Source organism: Netta rufina, assembly GCF_964035555.1.
Source record: "Netta rufina genome assembly, chromosome: 2".
Lineage (NCBI taxonomy): Eukaryota > Metazoa > Chordata > Aves > Anseriformes > Anatidae > Netta > Netta rufina.
Window position 1 is genome coordinate 150,479,397 of NC_140124.1, and position 20,217 is coordinate 150,499,613.

General features: G+C 36.2%; 1 protein-coding gene across 3 annotated transcripts in view; it reads left to right on the plus strand.

Moving 5' to 3' along the window:
- EFR3A (EFR3 homolog A) overlaps window positions 1-20,217 on the plus strand; it is an 82,950-nt gene that overhangs the window by 18,511 nt on the left and 44,222 nt on the right. For all 3 annotated transcript variants that reach the window (XM_084282245.1, XM_084282247.1, XM_084282246.1), the window contains 4 exons: window positions 4,910-4,986; window positions 6,670-6,797; window positions 8,603-8,753; window positions 17,373-17,494. In XM_084282245.1, coding sequence (XP_084138371.1) covers window positions 4,910-4,986; window positions 6,670-6,797; window positions 8,603-8,753; window positions 17,373-17,494 — 478 coding nt within the window. The remainder of the gene's footprint in view (window positions 1-4,909; window positions 4,987-6,669; window positions 6,798-8,602; window positions 8,754-17,372; window positions 17,495-20,217) is intronic.

Here is a 20,217-nt window from a genome sequence, read left to right on the forward strand (position 1 = left end):
AAATTCTAGCATAAGATAAATAGTACAGTCCAATTCTTTTGTTTTGCTGGGTTTTGATAGAGGAAAATAATTTGGCTGTTTTAAACTTGATGGAGAGAACTAGGTGCTTGATGTCAAAAGCCAGCTTCAGGTTTTTGGTTCTTTTACGTGAATAAGATACAGCAGTGAACATTTAGACAAGTGCTTTTGACATAAAACTTCTTTGTCATGTGCATTCATCTAGCTCACAGTGTAGGATTTCTTTAGTAAGCTTTGTGGTAACAGTTCAGTGTTTTCTCTCAATTTCCATGCAGTAAACAGTAGCTTATCACATCTGGAATTGTAATAATTATTCTTTACTGGAAATTATTATTGGTGAACTTACAAAAAAAAGAGTACCTTAATTTTCAGGATGTTTAATACACCTATATGAAAATCCTCGATTTGTATTGTCCAAGTGGATGTAAAGTAGGAAATAAAACAATGATATGATGAAAAGTTGTGGGAAGTTCAACTTCAAAATTGTTGAACTCAAAATGGAATTTCTCCCTGATGTATCATACTCTTTGTGAGTATGGATGTTAAGGAGTTAAATTCTTTAACCCTTGCTTAAATTCCTAGGTTTTAATTTCATTAACCTATATATATTTGAAGTCTTTTTTTTTTTTTTTTTAATCTTAAACCCTTATGTTTAGAAAGCCTTTTTGGTTAGCAGTCTGTCTTAAATAATATATATATATATTTTTTTTTTTTCTGGCCATTATTCAACAAGACTGGTGAGCTTCTCACTGCTGAAGTAGTTATGTCTACAGTGATATGTGGCAACTGAAGGAACACAGGTTTTTCTGAAACTATACTGATACTTTTCCTGGTAGTCACAGAAGTAAAAAACTTGCGAGTTCCAGGGAAGTTTAATTGATGGACCTGACTCTTCAATTTCCTTCGGTGAGCTGTGAATCCCATGTTGACGATATATATTTTCTTTTTCTTTTCTCGTGCCTGGCCTCGTTAGCAGAATCTGATACTGAAGTTTTTCACGTGTTTGTTGGCTTTATGTAGATGTCACAGAGCTAATCAGATAAGCTTACAGTGTTGCAGAGCCCTCGCGGGAAGTAGCTGTCTCTGTGGTAGTGCGAGAGCACAAATTTCTGAAAAAGGACTGAGATCCCGGGGAGTGAAATCCTACCCAGGATGAGGCAGTATGTTCAAGTTCCAACTATTGAGCAAGAAAAAGCCTATGATTATAATTCCGCTTTTGAACCGAGACCGTGTGTGTGTTTGGGTAGGTGAAAATACCGTTTTCTGATTAAGTAGACTATGTATTTCTTCTTATTAATGTGTAGAATAGACGTGCATAAAAAGAAATACACTTACAGCTGGTAAGTACGTACGGTCTTAACATGAAAATCAAGATTATGGTTTTTTTTTTAGCATTTTTAAATGTGGAAATCCCACTATTGCTGAAATAAAAATAAATATTGTTTAAGACTTTTATGTTGACTAACTTACATCAGCATGAACTTCTCTGTAAAAGGCTTTAACCTTTGTATTTCCTTGTATAAAATGGCTTAACGCTGAGAGATGGTTAAAATGCAAATTATCCCTGACATTGTAAGGAAATTGTCATAGCAGTTTGGGTGAAAAAATGCTTAAACTGGAGCAGGTTCATTTTACGCTGTTCAGTGGCAAAACAGCATTTATGTGTGAGGTGAATCTGTTTATTTGTATCAATTTTATTATGTTTAAATGTGCATCTAAGAAATAATCAATTTTCAGTGGCTTAGCTTCTCACTACCTTATAAAGCATTCATCTTTCCTGGTATATTTAGTGTAGTGTTTCAAGACTTATTTATATTTAAAATCTTTTAGTTCAATCTATTGTTAACACTTAGTTATCCTGATTTTTTTTATGATTTTTATCCATAATTTTTATACCGTACATATTCCTACATACGTTTATATTAATATTTCCTGATTATTATCAAAATGCTGAGCAATGATAAATAATTTTCCCACTAAACCTGTCTCCTGACTGTTAATTGTTTTGGTTGCATTTTTTCTTCTGTTCTTTGGAGACCCTCTCTCTTAGTTTTTCTGATAAGAGTTCTGTTTCAATTTCCTTACTTAAAATAATTTGAGGCTGAAAGCTTTGATAGATTAGCTCTAGCTTTCTGGTATCTGAATGTTTTGTTTAATCAGGAGAAATCTTATAATTCAATTCGTATTCATTTAGTTTTTTATTTTATTGATGGTAGAGTTATTTGAAATTTATTTCTTTTTCCCTGTAAATTCTACTGTAATTAAATACATGGCAATTTGAAGATACTATAGAAAATCCAGAATGGGGGGAAAGATAACTTTTTCAAATCTTACATAATAAACATATTGTTTGGCCTTCTTATATCTCAAATTGACTCTGTGCCATAAATTTGAAGAGCAGTATTGAAACACCGCTGAGTTTCCATTAACTGAAACCATTTGGTTAGGCTGGAAGAATGAGCTGGTCCTCTGTTACCTGATATTTCACCCTTCTCTAATGAGTGACTGTATCCAGGTTTTATGTTCAATTTATGTAACTACCATGCTCTAAAATACCAGTCATAGATTTGTATTGTAGTTCTTTGCAAGGATTTTCTTCTTTCGCTGGGAGAGAAACTAACTCTAAAATTGTGTTAAGATATCATCTGTTCTTACTATACTTCAGATAGCTGCAGAAAAATCCTGTACTACACTTACTGTAAGAATTTGTTATTGTAACTTACACTAATCAAACACAGCATTTACCTGGGGCCGGTGTTAGTAGTCTGGGAGGCAGGAAAACACAAGGACAAAGAGTGTTGAGACAGGTGCTGAGCTGCATATCTAATTCAAGAGACATCTAACAAAGTTAGGTCTTATTTTGATGATTTACTTGAGTTTCACAATAAGTCATATTCTAGTCGCTTAAGAGGTACTCCTATCTTACTGTGATTTCACTTCATTTTGAAATGTTACAAAACATTGCTGTGTCAATAGAAGAAATTCCTACAGCTGAATTGGATCTGTTTTAAGACAAGCAGGTTTTTAAACTATTTTGATTCACTGATACCTACATTTTCTAATGGCATATGAAATAAGCTTTGATTTTATCTACTTGGTACCTACATCTTTTGTGTAAATGTATGGTATCACGTTGATTGGACCTCTGTGAGTAGATGTCAGTAGAAATAGACATAGGAAGAACTTGGCAGTTCTTGACAAAGTACTATTTCACACAGAAATCCCCAATATTGCAGTTGTTCATTGCTTGAGTGTATTTTTGTTTTCGTAGTTCTGTTTTAAGGTCATAAATCTGTGTTCCTCTTACTGATGATATTTGACTAAGTCATGGATTGAGTTAAAAGACCACCAAAGAGAATTTAGAGTCAAGGTCTGCTTTCAGAATCATAGATCTACCTCTCATCAGTGTTTCTGATTAAATACATTGTGAGTGAAGTTGTCAGACAGAGTAGAATTCAGGTTTTTCTTGCAAAAAAATAGCATCAGAAAACAGGTGGCACAGAGAAGCAAAGTCTACTCATGTAGAGTCTTGTAATAAAAGAGTACAGCAGCAGAAGTCTTAGTCTTGAACTTCCCAGATGTTCTGAAAAATATGATTCCAAACAACTGTAGTTTCTTGGATATCTTAAGTGAAGAAATATCAAATCCTGGTATCTTATATTATATACTTTTTAGCAGGCTGAAAAATTTTCGGATACATTGTAAACAACAGTTATCCCCAAGATAACCTTTATTCTTTTCTCTATTTTGAATTGTCTGTGACTAACCTTTGGAAAATTTACTATTTTTAGCAAAGTTTTATTACGTTTGCGTACATAAATGGATATCTTTCATTAGATATTTTTAAGATAGTTAGCAACTGTGAATGATGTAGGTATCATGTACTTATGATCATATACTTCCTTGTGCAGACTTGGTATATTATTATACACTATATTATTGCTATAGATTCAGCACAGTGGCTCTTGTACATCAAAGCTGCTTTAATGTTGATCTGAGACATGACTAGTGAATCAGTCTGGTAATATTTCCACAGAAAAATTTAAAACTGGATTTGTCGAAACACATTCCTTGGGAACACACTGCACTGACATGTGCAAAGAATGGGATAGATATCTGGAAGCTTTTTTTCTTCATGCTGATTTTTTTTCCACTTTATGTGCTATTTTTAATACAAACTGGAATTATTCCAAAGATTTGGTAGTCCTGAATCCAAGAGGGAAAAAAAAAAAAGAAAAAAAAAATACTTCATACATTTCTGTCTTGCTAGAGTATCTTTTTAAATTAATAGAATTACAAGTTAACGTGTGTTGTTCTGACTGTCATTGTATGTGTACAGTACAGAGTAAAAATGATGTCAGAACCTTTCTTCACTTCAAGTGACTTTTTCTGATGCCAAGTAAAATAGTGGGATAATGAAGTTGATTACTTGTTTTGTATATTGTAGTTTACGGCACTTTATATGGTTGCCTGTAAAATGCGATGAAGATTTTATTTCTGAATTTTTAAGAGGAGTAGACATAATGTGTTTTTAGTTAGGTTTTGAAATGATAATTTAGAATGAGGATAGAGCAGCGAAGAAATAGTTGTAATTTTTGATCTTTCTGCATATATTTAAGTATGGCTTGATGACAGGTGCATTTCTGATATCCAGCATGTGTGCATATCTTCTCATGTATCGCATTATAATAGCTTCACTTATTTGACTTCCCAGTCATTTTCAATTACTGTTATTTTGTTTAAGTGCTGAACGTAACAAGCAGCTACATTCATTTTCTTTTTCCTTTTTTTTTTTTTTTTTCCTCCTTGCTTGTTGGCTACTCAGTTAGAATGAAATTATTGAAGTTCCTGAAACTTTGTTCTAAATTCTGTTGGATAAATCTCTCTGCAGGAGTGTGCTGTTGCTGTGCTGCTTTGCGACCTCGTTACAAGCGTCTGGTAGATAACATATTTCCTGAAGATCCAAAAGTGAGTGAGGACTTAAAATTGTAACGGGATTGGTTATTGAAAATCTATTCAGAAGCTAATGTTTTAGCATTTTGTTTTTTTATTTCACAGTAAATTCTGTCTTAATACTTTGTATCCTTAACAGAGATTGGTAGAAGAATTTAACTGGAAGGGGCCTGGTGCAGATCGTTTTGTCCAAGTCCCTTCGCAAAGCAGGGCCATCACATGCTGAAAAAAAAAAAAAAAAAAATAAATACGTTTTGTTCGAGTAAATAGAGGTTTAATTAGACATGGTATGCTGCAGCAGAGGTAGCACTTAACTTCATAATGATTTAGAAGTATGAACACCTCTTTTGCTGTGTTGACAGGTATGAACATTTCACTTGAACAATTTGGGAGCTATATTAAAGCCCAACTGTTACTCTCTGGAAACAGTTTCTGTGTTAACATTAGTGTACAGTTACTTCATGTACAATTAACATTCTGTATATATCTATACATAATCATGTGATAGTTCAAAGTAATCAAAAGCTTATGTTTATGCTGCTGTGTTTTTTTAAATGTTACCAGATTTTATTATCTTTTATAATAGTATATAGGTGAGCAGAGCAGTCAGTGTTCATATAAGGTTTGGTTTATAGAGTATCTGAGCTTCAAAATTACTTTATTTTTTTTAGAATTTTAAAGAAATGTATTGATACTGAGTGTTAGTTACTATGTTAGTATATGTTGTCGGCTGCAAATACAGTGATTTCCGTTTATATGCTACGCTTGTTTTAATCTACTTGTTTGTGACACAGATATAGAAATACCTCAGGTGACTACAGTTGTAGTTGTAGAGCTGTAATAGCACTTGGTGGCTCTGCCTTAGTCTCTACTTGTGTTAATACTCATTGGCTCAGTGTAGGACACAAGACAGCCTTAGATGTTTCACTGAATCCTTGTTTAAAATATTAGAAGACTTGCTTGATAAAATGCATTAATACTGACTGTCTTTAAAGCTTCAGTAACTTGTTTGGAAAACACAAAGCTTTGGAAACTTACAGCAGGAAAAAAAAAAAAAAAAAAAAAGGAAAAAAAGCCTTATTCTTCTTAGCTGACAGTTAGTACCCGTAGTACCTCACCTAAGGATGCCTGTATCACAGTTCAGACTAAATGGGTATGTGTAACTAATTTGTTAATTACTGCCTGATCCTGTTCTAAAAATTAGCCTTCAGGTACCCTATGTGTCAGCCTTATCCAAAATATGACACTGACAAAATGAACAAGATTATAGTTTAAATCTTTTGTGTAGACTGTTAACTTCTCAGAATTATCCATCAGATATATGATGACATTTGGGGGGTAATGGAAGACGAAAAAGTGACATTGTACCAGTGGGGACAATGTGTTGCAGCACTGATAATGTAGGTCAGTAAATACCTGCTTTTGGAATACTTGTCTGTGTCAATGTCTATTTTTCTCCACCCCCCAAATGATGGGAGAAGTTACTTCATTTATTTCAAAAATATCTTGCCTAATTTTTTAAGTTGATGATTTTTGCAGCTTAGCTGTTGACAATTTTGTTCAAAAGTTGCATATTTTGAGTAGTGTGTACAACTCAGATCTTTTGCTTTGAGTATCCAAAAGGCAAATACTTCAAAAACTTCATAATTTTTCTGGATTTTTATTTATTTATTTTTACTTCTGTATGTCTGCTCTTAGGATGGTCTTGTTAAAGCTGATATGGAGAAGCTGACTTTCTATGCGGTTTCTGCACCAGAAAAGCTGGATCGAATCGGTGCTTACCTGGCAGAGAGACTGAGCAGAGATGTTGTCCGGCATCGCTATGGGTAAGGAAATAAGTCGCAGCGTTAAAAATAGGTGCTAACATGTAGCTGCATTTAGGTCAGAGCAAATACGAGTTTAGGAGGTAAGATACAGAGTCATAAAAAGGAAGATTTAAAAAAAACATGGAAATGGCATAGGAAACTATTGAGTGCAAGAACTGCAAAAGAAAGGCAATATTCATCATGGGATATCTTTGGCATTCATGATGTTAAAAGCTATTTTTATAACTTAGAATGGACATCATACAACTAAAAAATAAAAATTAAAAAAAAAAGATAAAAAGCTTTAATAAAGTAACCTCAAGTATTGTCTCTTAGAGAGGGGGCTCTGCGCCCATAGAATGGACAAAAGACCATTCACTAGGATACCTAGTTTGGCTTGCTTTTTTTCTCATTCATTTAATTCTCTCACTGTTGTAGTGGGTTTACGTGGCAAGGTTTTGGTAGCAGGGAGCCATAGGGGTGGTTTCTGTGAGAAAGATCTAGAAGCTGCCCCATGTTTGGGAAGGGCCCCATTGTTTTCCAGATCCGAGCCAATAAGCGATGTTGTTTTGCGCCTCTGTGAGAGCATATTTAAGACAGGGAAAAAAAACGCTGCGCCACACAGCAGCCGGGAGAGTCAAGGGAGTGAGAGAACAGCCTTGCACCAAGGTCAGTGTAGAAGGAGGGGGAGAGGTGCTCCAGGCGCCGGAGCAGAAGTCCCCTACGGCCTGTGGTGAGGACCATGGTGAAGCAGGATGTCCCCCTGCAGCCCATGGAGTACCACGGTGGAGCAGGGTTCCACGCTGCAGCCCGTGGAGGAGACCACGGTGGAGCAGGTGGCCCTGCACCGACGGAGGCTGCCGCCTGTGGAAGACCCCTGCCGGAGCAGATTCCGGGCCGGACCTGTAGCCCGTGGAGAGGAGCCCACGCAGGAGCAGGTGATCTGGCAGGAGCTGCAGCCTGTAGGGGAGCCAGGTTGGAGCAGTTTTCTCCTGAGGGATGGACCCCGTGGTACGGACCCATATCTGGAGCAGTTCTGGAAGAGCTGCTGCCTGTGGGAAGCCCACGCCGGATCAGTTCATCAAGGACTGCATCCCGTGGGTGGGACCCCACAGCACAGGGGACGAGAGTGACCGAGAAGGAGCGGCAGAGAAGAAGTGCTGTAGACTGACCATAACCCCCATTCCCCGTTCCCCTGCGCCGCTCGGGGGGAGGAGGTGGAAGAGGGTGGATGGGGGGGAAGGTGCTTTTGGTTTTTTTTTTTCCTTTGTTTTCTCACTTCTCTCGCTTGTTAGTTGTAGGCAATAAATCTTACTATCTCCTTATGCCAAGTCTGTTTTGCCCGTTACAATAATTATTGCATGATTTTCTCGTCCTTATCTCAATCCTTGAGCCCTTTTCACATATTTTCTCCCCATTCCTCTTTGAGGAGGGGGAGTGAGAGAGCGGCTGTGGTGGAGCTCGGCTGCCCACTCGAGCGGAACCACGACAACTGTGCAGGAGAATGGATAAGTTGATGGTTTTCCATACCGGGGTTTGAATAGAGAAGTTGTAGACTAGAAAGCTAAGGTCTATAATTGAAAACAAAATGTGCTAGAATAGAAAATTAAACTACCTTTACTCAGTTAGCAAATATTATGATATTCTTTCTAAGAACGTTGTGGTTTTTTAAAAGAAGTCAGAAATACCATTTGCTTCCATCACTTCCATTTTTAGATCCTATGAAAGATGTGCCTTCACCCTTTCTTCTGTAATTTATTTTAGTGATAAAGGCATAATAATAAACTTAGCACATATATTTGAGTCTCTTCACAATTAATTTTCAGGTACGTCTTAATCGCCATGGAAGCATTGGACCAACTTCTAATGGCTTGCCATTCTCAAAGCATAAAGCCGTTTGTGGAAAGCTTCCTTCATATGGTGGCCAAGCTTCTGGAATCAGGAGAACCAAAGTTGCAAGTTCTTGGAACTAATTCTGTGAGTAAACCCAGATTCTAATTGAAATCAGAATAAGTCTTTGCTTATTTGCTGAGGCAAAATAGTTGCAGAATTCACAAAGTATCTCCCATTTAACATGAATTGAGAAGATTCTGTGAATGGAACGATATGCTGTCTGGGCCTAAACACAGAACATAGACCAGATGGAGACAGAAAAACATGTTCCCATTTAGTCTCTAAGACTCTTTTGATGCTTGGGCTCATCCTCTGTGGTAATAACTTCTCCTGGAAGAAATAGAAAAGCTCTTCTGTCAATTCATATTTTGAATCTTTTTAACAGGCCTCCTGAAGCCATTGGTGTAGGAAAGGCAATGTTTTCTTGCTTTCAGCAACAAGAGAAGTGGTGGGAGAAAGAGGAAATAACATCCTTCTCCATTGCACTGAACATTATGGAGAAAGACTCCTATTAGCTGAAAAGTAAACAGGAGACAAAAGCTTTCAGTATTCTTAACTGGCTATCTTACCTGTTCCAGGATCCATATCCTGGCTTGAAAGGCAAAACTAAAAGTATTAAATGAAGATTTGGAGATCTGGTTTCCTGAATAAGAAGTGGTGGATGCAATTAATGTTATAATTCTGTTATGCTTCCATTTTAACCATTGTATTTCCCAGACAATACAGCATGGTTCTGCGAAATATCAGGATTGTGGTCTGTTTTCACCTGGAGTGATTATTTTTACAAGAGTAAAGAAGTAATGTGTGCATTTTACGTACATTGCCATTGTTAGCAGTGTGGAGGTTCTGCGGATTCTATAAAAATATCGGTCTTTCCTTTGGACATGGTTCCCGGTTGGTGGAATTAAAGTGGAGTTGTGGTTCTGAGAGGGAGTAAGATATACATGTATGTATTAGTGATACTGCTCTGGAGTAGAATTTCTTATAGTTGAATACAGAGGGTTCTTGCTGTGGTGGAGGGAAGGAGGGTCCCCTAATCGCAATCTAACGGCAGTTTTACTGATGGTAATCATATATACACACACATTATATTTTAGTTTATATACATGCATAATACATACATATATGTCCCTGGAGAGGGACTCTTTATCAGGGGGCCTAGTAATAGTGCAATGGCTTTCAACTAAGAGAGGTTAGATGTAGATTATGTATTAGGAACAAATTCTTCATTGTGGAGGTGGTGAGGCAGTGGGACAGGCTGCCCAGAGAAAATGTGGATGCCCCATGCCTGGAGGTGTTCAAGGATAGGCTTTGGCCAACCTGATCTAGGGGGAGATGTCCCTGCCCATGGCAGGGGTTTGGAATTTTTTTGGTTTGTTTGTAATAACAATACCTGGATGGGGACCCCTTTGAGAAATAAGAAACAGGTATGAAACTTACTTTCTGGAGTGCGTAAGGGAAAATGTATGTCACTTTCCAGTTGTTTGAAAACCTCAGTGGTAAGCAATTACTGAAAACCTCCACTTTAATATACAAGGCGCGCATCTCTTCTAAAAGAATATCCTCTTGAACAGAGGTCATATTCTGGTCATCTGTTTGATATCCCTGTGTGTTCCTAATAAGGCTTTTTATGTGCAAAGTGGATCAGTGGAATTCCTAATCTGGAAAATAACTTCTGTTTTTCTGTTGTACTCAGTAACCAAAATAACAAGAAAAAAAATCCTAAATAAGATATTAAATTATGTAAGAAGAAGAATAATGAATATGTGGCTTTTCAACAGTATTCCAGAGACTCCTTTTAACCTAATTACGCTTATTTCCCTAGGTGCCTTCTGTAGTCAAGAAAGAGAAAAGATAGTCTTCTTGTGTTAACTCTAGAGGAGTGAAATATATTGGCACTGACAGATTTTCTGTTACCGAGAAAACTGGCCTGCTATGTTCTTAAATAAATTTGATGTCAGACATGAAGAAAGTTTATCATCACGTTTAGCCTCTTTTAGATTTTCCTGTAGTCCCTAAGAAGGAATAAAAAATGAGTACAGATGACAAAGAGAAAGTGGATTATCTTTTATATGCTTTAGTTACTCTAATGTATCACTGTGGAGAGGAAATGTATTGCCTGGAACAGCTACAAGTAAAATAAATTGTATACAAAGTAAATGTCTTTAAACTGCTGAAAAGTCAGGCAACCTTTGGGAAAGTTCCCCTTTTTTGTTGTTTTATTAAGCTAAATTTCACACTGATACAAATTCATGGTCTCTTTTTGCTTTACAAGGGAAACGATGATAATTTCCATATCATTTTAAGTGTATCTTGATTATTTTCCATTCCAAAGCTGATTTTTAAAAGCATCACTGGCATGCAAAGGCAACTGTGTCTTTCAAGTAAAATTCAACTGCCTTAATTGAGTTGCAGTTTATTCTCAGCCTCACAAGCAGATTTTACTTGAACTGTGAGAACTCTTGTGATGTTTCATTTGAAACCCTGACTTCTGAACCAAATTTGTGTACTGAATGATTCCTAGTAGTTTAAAGTCTTGGAAGGACCTGAAAGGTGCTGCTGCCTTCAAGGTTTTTCCTTGGCTTGCAACTCTCAGGTTCTTGGAGGCAGAACTTACTCTATTTGGTGCTCTATATTTTACAAAAGAAAAAAGAATAAAACCATAGAAGTTGCATTCAGGACTTTGGCTTCTGAATTTTTTTATTTTTTAAAGTTATTTTACTTTTTAAAAACAAAGCTGAAGATTACTGTTCTGGAAAAAAACAGCTGTTTCTGCTTTTAATTTGTGTACTTATGTGCATAATCTTCAGATTATATAAAATTAATTCCTATGTTTTTTATATGTTTATATTGCGTTGTAAATTACGTTAGTTTATTTCTTACAGCAGCAAGGTTTTTTTATAATACAGTTGTAAATCTACTTATACAGGCAGATACTTGAGAACTGGTGAAATTCAATAGTGAATGTCTTGAACTCTGTTTTTTTTCTTTGAAATCGACTGCATTTGAAATTGGCAATGTCTATAAAGTTCAGAATGTCTGTTTCTATCCTGGAAGATATTTTTATTAACCATGTGGTAAGATAGCATATGCTGGTGAGGAAGCTGAAAAAAATGTGTAAAAAAAACAGCTGAGACTTTGTTGGCTTAAGTATTATAGAATCTGAAAGCTGACTGCAGTAAGTCTATTACTTAGAAGCGTATGGAAATACTAAATTTCTCTCTTTATCCACTTTACAGAATTTCAGTAACCAAATATCATGTCAAATGTCTGTATATCTGATGTACAAATAACAAGATCTGTAGTAGCTATAGACCAGAGTTATACTGGGGTAGAATCAATTATGTTTGTTCATCCTATCAAGTAGCATACAGATCTAAAATAGTTGAATTTATGGTCAAGATTTTTGGGACAAGAGGGAGATTTTATTTTTTAATGTTTTAAATTGCCTGTCAATTTATTTAGAGAAGGTCCAGAAAATTTATTTAGTGATCAGATGGTCGAAAGTGATGGGGGTTGTAATTTAGTAAAATTTATCTTAAAATATGCTGAGGCAACTCGGTTGAATATAAACCATTTTTAAGCTAGTTCAGAATGCTGACTGGATGAATTCTTCTCTGCATTTTGATAGTAAAATGTATTTTTAATTAATCTGTAAAGTTGTGGGTATGTGTATAGAACCCATTATTATCATATTTTAAATTATTTACAAAAAATATTCAATTTAGATCTTTCTTTAGTTGATAGGGTGCTTCGTTTTGGAAAGCAGATTTATTTTCAGCATGAGTGAAATGATCATGCTATTAGTGGCAGCGTTGTGCTTCCTGTGCAGGAGGAGCAGGTAACTGTTTGCCAGCTGTCATCTTGTTTGGTGTTTAAAAGAAGATGAGCAGCATCCTAGGTGGAAAAGGGACCAGCCAGTGCCTGATAGAGCAACGAGATTTTTATTTTTGTTAGTTTTGGCTTATGATAACACTTGTTTTTGGCTGAACTGAAGTGCATGCTCACATAAATTTAATTCAAAATGTCAAGACTGTGAAATTAAAGAATGTCAGAACTAATGTTTCCAGTAGAGTACTGATTTGTTGGTCTTGCTTGTCTTTAGCATACTAATCTGGAAGTATGCATGGCACCTTATTTGTAGTACAAGATCCTTTCATTCCATGTATCCGTGTGGAATTATATACTAGTAGTGATCTAGAATACAATGAAGTATTTCATCTCTAGAATCCCTGATCTGTCTTCTTATACAGGAGTTAAAGGTACAGAGAGAGGCAATTACCCTACATGCCCTTTCTCATAGAATGGCTCAGATTGGAAGGGAACTTAAGGATCATCCAACTCCAACCCCTGCCCTGGGCAGGGACACCTCCTACCAGACCAGGTTGCCCAAAGCCCTATCCAGCCTGGCCTTCAACACCTCCAGGGATGGGGCATCCACAGCTTCTCTGGGCAGCCTGTGCCAGTGCCTCATTACACTTTCAGCAAAGAATTTCCTCCAAATGTCTAGTCTAAATCTATCCCCTTTTAGTTTAAGACCATTCCTCCTTGTCCTATCATTATCTACTTGAGTAAAGAGTCCTTCTCCATCTTTTTTATAAGACACCCTGAAGCTTCAGTGAGGTCACTCCAGAGCCTTCTCTTCTTCAGGCTGAACAGCCCCAGCTCTCTCTGCCTGTCTTCACAGGAGAGGTGCTCCAGCCCCTGATCATCTTTGTAGCCCTCCTCTGGACACTCGAAGAGGTCCACAAACAGGATATCTTCCTATGTGATAGTTTCCTAATAATGAAATACAGTAGTTTTTCTATAAAGGATGGTAATTACTGGCATTATCATCCCTTCTGGCTAAATGAAACGTGAAAAAATTTCAAGCTATTAAAGACAAAATTGGGAAGCTCAAATATCAGAAAATACTGCTCAGAACCAGCCTACACATTCTACAGATAGATGCTCTGAAGTAATGTAATTCAGAGTTAAATACAATGAATGATGATAGTTCTTGAACTACTGCAAAAAAGCTGACCTCCTTTGAAGAAATCCAGAGGGTATCAAAAGTTCTGTTCCTACTTCTAATTTTTCTGCCTATGAAGTATGAGCTACCTAAGAGTGATAAGACAGCATAATTATATAGAAGAAATCATGTCCTTAGGAATTCAATTTGAGAACTTGCATGATTTACTCAAAGGACTTGCACAATTTGCTTTTCCCTGGTAATAGGATCCCACTTTCTTGATGCAGTCCAGGACGAGCATCTTCTCAATAGCTAAAATGTTCCTGCTGTATTTAAGGGTAGATTTATAAGGTTTTACACTGATTGAATGCTATTGGTTTCAAACTTAATGGAAATAAGATATTACCAATGTAAGTACCTTTTTGTACCTTCTGTATTATACCAATGCCGAAGATGCTCCTAGTGGTAAAGCTTCCATAAATTATCGGTGTGTTACTGCAAGCATTTAGTATGACTGAATGACATGTTTACCTCTGTGAAAATTTCTAAGTATATCCGCGGCAGTTGCTTGGAATTTCATAAGAGTTTTGCCCTTTTTAAAGTCAAACAGTTCCTATAATTGTGCTATGCTTGGAAATATCTTAGGTGCTTAGGAGTCAAACATTTTCTATTTAACAGTAACTTCTAAAGAACATCACTGCTAGGCAAGCAGAAAGTGTAGACTAATGTGTGCTGTGTAAACTTTCCATTTCTGTTTCATGACAGTGCAACTCAGAACAGCCCTGTGACAGTTAGCTTTCCGGTGACCCAAATATTCAGTCACCCGAATGCTAGCCCTGGAACAGATTTCAGAAGTGCTTTATGTTCAGTGGGTGAAATTGTTACAATGTACAGGAGGGAATCAAAAATTTCTATGTCTTTTGTGGACGTTTTACTGTTAATTTCATTTTGAGGGGCATAATTTCTAAGTACTTCATCCCTGCTACAAAGCTACGTTCTGATGCAGGATTAATTTCCAGAGAGAGAGTTGGGGAAACTTTTGTGGCCTAAATTCTTCATTTATTCTGACAAAACAATTTCTTAATACAATAAATCTTTCCTCTAGCAAAAGTTATTAGAGTTATATTACGTTTTTGTGTTGGAAGAGCCTGTCAATCAGATAAGTCGTCATGTATATTTAGATTGTTTCTGCTGATACCAAATTACAGGTAAGTTAATATCCTCAGGGCTGTTCCCATAGTGTTTTCTGTTCTTTAAACTTTTTGCTTCTGTTCATGTTTTTGTGGAAGATTGTTGCGTGAATCAGTTGTAGACTTGAATGTTTAAAAAATACTAAGGTCATATTATTCTTTGTTTTCCTCCTGAACTTTCTGCTTTATTAAATTTTAAGGACTAATTAGGTTCTAGTTTAATAAATAAATAAAGTCTACCTCTCTTTTGTAATTAACAATTTCGTGAAACAAGCCAGTGAGACACAAGATACTAAAGCATTTTTTAGAGTCCATTGGGAAGGAAGTGATTGCTTTTGTAACTGACCGTATTGAAAAAACAGCATGGTTGCTGCTCATTTTGCTCACAAACTCTGGCAGCAGAATATGAAGGACTATTATTTTTTTTTTGCCTGTATGTCAGTTTCTTATCACGTAACTGTAAAAGATATACATCCAGAAAGATGTATAAAATGAGCTAGTGTTATACAATTTTGCACCTTTCTAAGTAATGGCTGGGAATATAGTTCTAGAAACTGTAGAAATCTCAATTTCATTTGTAGCTTTCTGTGGGTGAACTGATAGCTTAGTTGCAAGGGATAAGTGCCCTAGTTAAAACAGAAAAAAAAATATTACAGAGTAGAAAGTGTTTTTTTGAGGAATGCACAGATTTCTCTTTCAGCTTGAACACTTATCTCAGAACCTCCACAAATCAGCATACTGCAGATCATACTGAAGTGCTTTGGGTTCGTCTGTATGTATGTGGGTAACGCGATGATAAAAACAGCTTCTGCATCTTGGTAAATATACAAGAAATGCCTCAGCTTGTGCTTAGCAATTGGTAAGAAGAATACATTGCGGAGGGAAAAGTAGAGCAATCGTAGTGGGATGTTGCTGTTTCAAGGCAGAATCAGCGCTGTTAAACCTTTCCTGACGGCCTTTCCTTGCCCTTTTTTCTTCTCTGTGTGATCTGTTCTTACAGTGATAGAGAATCCACACTGTTTTCAGGCAATCTTCATTGTAGGCAGTAAAAAAAAATAAAAAAATAAAAAAATATTTCTAGCTTAAGCAGCCTTTGCTGCAGTGTAATCCTACTATTGCTTTTCCTAGTAGCATTAAACAAATACAACTTTCTTTTATTTTTGCAGATACCTTCTGTACACTGTAAGACTAGTAATCTTTTGGGGAGTTCAAGGCTAGATAATGTGTCTAAAGTTTTGTTCATCCCTAGGATGAAGGACAGTGTTGGTTAGTCAGTGTCTCCAGCTGTGATGCTTAACCTGGGTATGGTATCTAAAGCTTAATAGTGCCAATTAGATGGCAAAATTTTCTTCATAGATCTCACAGATAGTACAGACTTACCACAATGTGTATATATATTTTTTTTGTGCCAGTGTAACAGCATTGACTTGCATTGAACACAATTTATTATAACCTAAGCTTTTTTCCTGCATTCAGCTGTGTCTGGCTTGTATTTGTACATCTGCCTTAAAATGGAATTTTGCATTTGTCATTCCTAAATTACTGCTTTAATTTTTTTTTTCAGGTCCTTTTTCCAGTTTAGAGAGTTCCAGGCATAAAGTTTACTTCTAGCTCTCGTCAGCTTAAGTGTTCTTTGCAAATTTGCTAAGCCCACTCTATTATTTAAATTTCTAGTGAAATTCAGAAATTATTGTATTCCAGACAGGCCTCTTCAGAAGTTCACTCAGTACCTTATTGCAGTTTGATGGTTTAAAAATGTTGGCACATTTTTAAACCCTTTTGTATCTATCTTATGGGGAGTGTACTTTTGACAATGTTTTTCTAGCTTCTTTGAGATTTTTGTTGTGTTCTTTTTGTTTTTTTGTTTGTTTTGTTTTGTTTTTTGTTTTGTCAGCAGCATCACTGAAGTTAAGATATGACAGGTGCTGCTTCATCTGGATTCACAAAATCTATTTCCTTGTCAGAAGAATAAGTTTGGCTGGGTTGATGTGATTTGTTCTTGACAAATCCATGTTGATTGTTACTTATCCTTTTGTTACATTCTAGATGGTTTCAAATTGGAATTTTTATTTTTTTTGCAGTTGCTGTGAATGGAATTAAAGTTGACTGGTGACTTTTTTTTTTAAGATAAAAAGATCTTTGTAAAGATAGACAGCAATTGACAGAAGTCTTTCAAGTTTATTTCCCTTGAATTTTAATAAGTTGGGATGTTGCTACTTAACTGGCCAGTGACAGGGTACCACTGGATTGCTTGGATTGCATGAATTAATGACATTTACTATTCAAGTGGTAGATGTTTCCATGTTGCATAAGGTGTTATTTGGTGCAATGGCATCATAATAATAATCATAATGACCTAAAAGAAGTTCTAGTGGAAAGACTTTTAAAAGAAAACCCTCCAATTTGACTTTGTTTTCTCTGAGGCTAAACATTTAAATACTGTAAAATCTGGATTCTTTCTTAATGCACTATTTTTTATTTGTCTTAGATGAAGCGTAATATTCATTATCCTCTTTTGGGTAATTGCTATCAAAAGCTTTTTTAACATATTTTGTTTTCCAGTTTGTCAAATTCGCCAACATTGAGGAAGACACACCTTCATATCACAGACGCTATGACTTCTTTGTGTCTCGATTCAGTGCCATGTGTCATTCATGTGACCACGATCCAGAAATACAAAAAGAGTAAGTGCCTTACCGTATGTATTGTAGAGAACTGGCTGAATTCAGTCTGTAATACAGTTTCTGATTATGATATTTGTTGGAATATTTCATTCCATCAGAAGAAAATGGAAGTCTGACTTTTTAAAGAGTATTGAATATTGCAAATCTTACGTATATAAAACTTGTAGAATATTCAGGTGGAATTTTACCCGGTTGATGCCTCTGGATTGCATGGATTCTCTCCAGAATGGCACTGCTTACTACTATAAATGTGTGCGAGTTGCATAACTCATTTGAGAAACTAATGGAGCTACTTATAGAAATAGCAAAAGTATATTTTGAGTCTGTTATTTGAGAATTATTCATTAAAATTGAATTTTATTAGATGTCTGTAGTATAGTGCTGCGTGAAACCAAAATGCCTTCATGAATTTGTATTACAAATTTTTACATTATTATGTAACGCTACTTTTTTTTTTAACTTCAGCTCCACCTAGTGATGTGTTCTTTATAGGAATTGTCAGTCAGTATTTAACTCCTGAGCATTTGAGAAAACCTTGTTTTTCAGACTATATGATTTGCATCTCTGCTGTACTCACTTTTTCTGATTCCATACATTAAATTGTTCAGCCAGCTGTGAAAAATTCATACACTGAACACTTACTCAACCCATGTTAGGTTAGCTGCAATGCATAAAGATCTTAGTTTACAGTTTCAAAAATCTACAAACTGTCTTTTCAAAAATAATATATTCAATATTATTAAGAATAAAGAAAATTAATGCACATTTCAGTCCTCCTTCAGTCTTCTGATTCATTCCTCCTTATTGTTCATAATTCGCTGCCATCATAGTTGTTGTCCTGTTGCTGTTTGCAGGGCTGTGATGTAAACATCTCTCTCTAAAAAGATCTGTCTCTAAAAATATAGACACTTACAACAGATGTTTTTCACCCTGCCTCCTCTGTTTCCATTTAGAAATATTATTCCAGTGAATGATTTTACAGGTTGGCTGCACAAATTGTTCTGGGAATAACTGAAGGGATTGTGCTCAGAGACCAAAGGGAATGCAGACTTTCTGCTGGGGAGAGACCCTTTGTCAAGGAGTGCAGTGACAGGACAAGGTGTAACAGTTTAAACCAAAAAAAGGACAGGTTTAGATTAGATACAAGGAAGAAATTCTTCACTGAGGGTGGTGAGGCATTGGCACAGGCTGCCCAGAGAAGCTGTGGATGCCCCATACCTGGCAGTGTTCAAGGCCAGGTTAGATGGGGCTTTGGGCAACCTGGGCTGGTGGGAGGTGTCCCTGTCCGTGGCAGGGGGTTGGAATTGGATGATCTTTAAGGTCCCTTCCAACCCAAACTATTGTGTAATTCTTAAGAGGTGTCACTGGTGAAGCTGGTGTATCATACAACTACTTCATAACTTACACTTCTTTCAGTGTATTCATTTATTGGAAGCCAATAGTGGCAAAACAGTATTTGTAGATGTTTTAAAGAGATTTTTGAGATTTTGCCTTTTAGGCTTAATGAAACTAAAACAGAAATAAAATACTAAACTCAGCATAAAGCATTCCATAATAGGTTAGGATTTAAGTTCAGTTCAGGATTATTTATTTTTTTTAGAATTTCTTCCACTGTTGTTGCCCCTCACAAAAGATAAGTAATTATAATAATGAACTAGAACATGGAATGAATCAAGATAAGATATAACCCTCATTCATCTGCCGAGTATGATCAACCACTCCTAAGGGTACCTTAAAGTAACATACCTCAAAGGTATGATTATCATTGGAGAAGAGAACTGTGGTAATCTTCTGATTTGTAGATTGTCAGCCTGCGCTGTTGCTTGTGCTTCAGTCTGCAGTGCTGATGTACCCTTAGGGTGGAATTCAATCCTAGTGAAGTAAGACTGCACACAACCTTGATTTAAATGTAGTCTCTGCTTTAATACCTATCTGAGCCTTATTAAGATGAAATAAATCTTTCCTCTGTGTGTCAAAATTTGGTGCTCTGCACCTTCTTTTAGTACCTCAAACCTCATTTTTTGACCACCTGCACAGGAGAAAGCATGAAATTAGTGCTAATAACAATCCCAATACAGAAAACATGGCCTTTTTTTCCCCATGTGTGTCAGTGGGAGTTTTTACTCAGGTTAACCGAATGTGTAGTAATACAGCTTTTTCAAATCATTGTAGATAGTTTGAATGCATCTCTTCTAAGAAGATCTTTAAAACAATGACTCCCCTTTATGAAAACCAATCATTCTTGGAGTGGGCCTACTAGATTTGCTGTAGGTACTGAGGTAATTCAACAAAACAAATGAGCTGTGATTCCAGATTACAATTCTAGAAGCAGATATCAGAAGAAGTCAGTGTAGTTGATAGAACCTAGTGTGTATTTCAGCTCATCCTACCATGGATATCTGTAGCTGTTGTTCATCTGCACAGCTTGAGGTTCCATTGAATTTACTGACTTGAATGCGAGCTTGAACATCATCTAGACACGTAGTCAAATAATGTAGGTTTCTGAGTCTGAAACAGAATCTCACCTGGTAAGTGGCATTTCCCTTTCAGCAGGGGAGCCTGCTGAAAAGCCACACTATCAGCAAAACTTGATTACCTGAAGAATTAATAATTAAAAAGGAACTAGATTCTGACAAAAGAAGAAAAAAGAAAAGTTGCTGCTTCTTAAATTCATATTGGAGTTATTTGTAGGTGACAGTAGTTGCCTGTGTAACGTGTTTCAG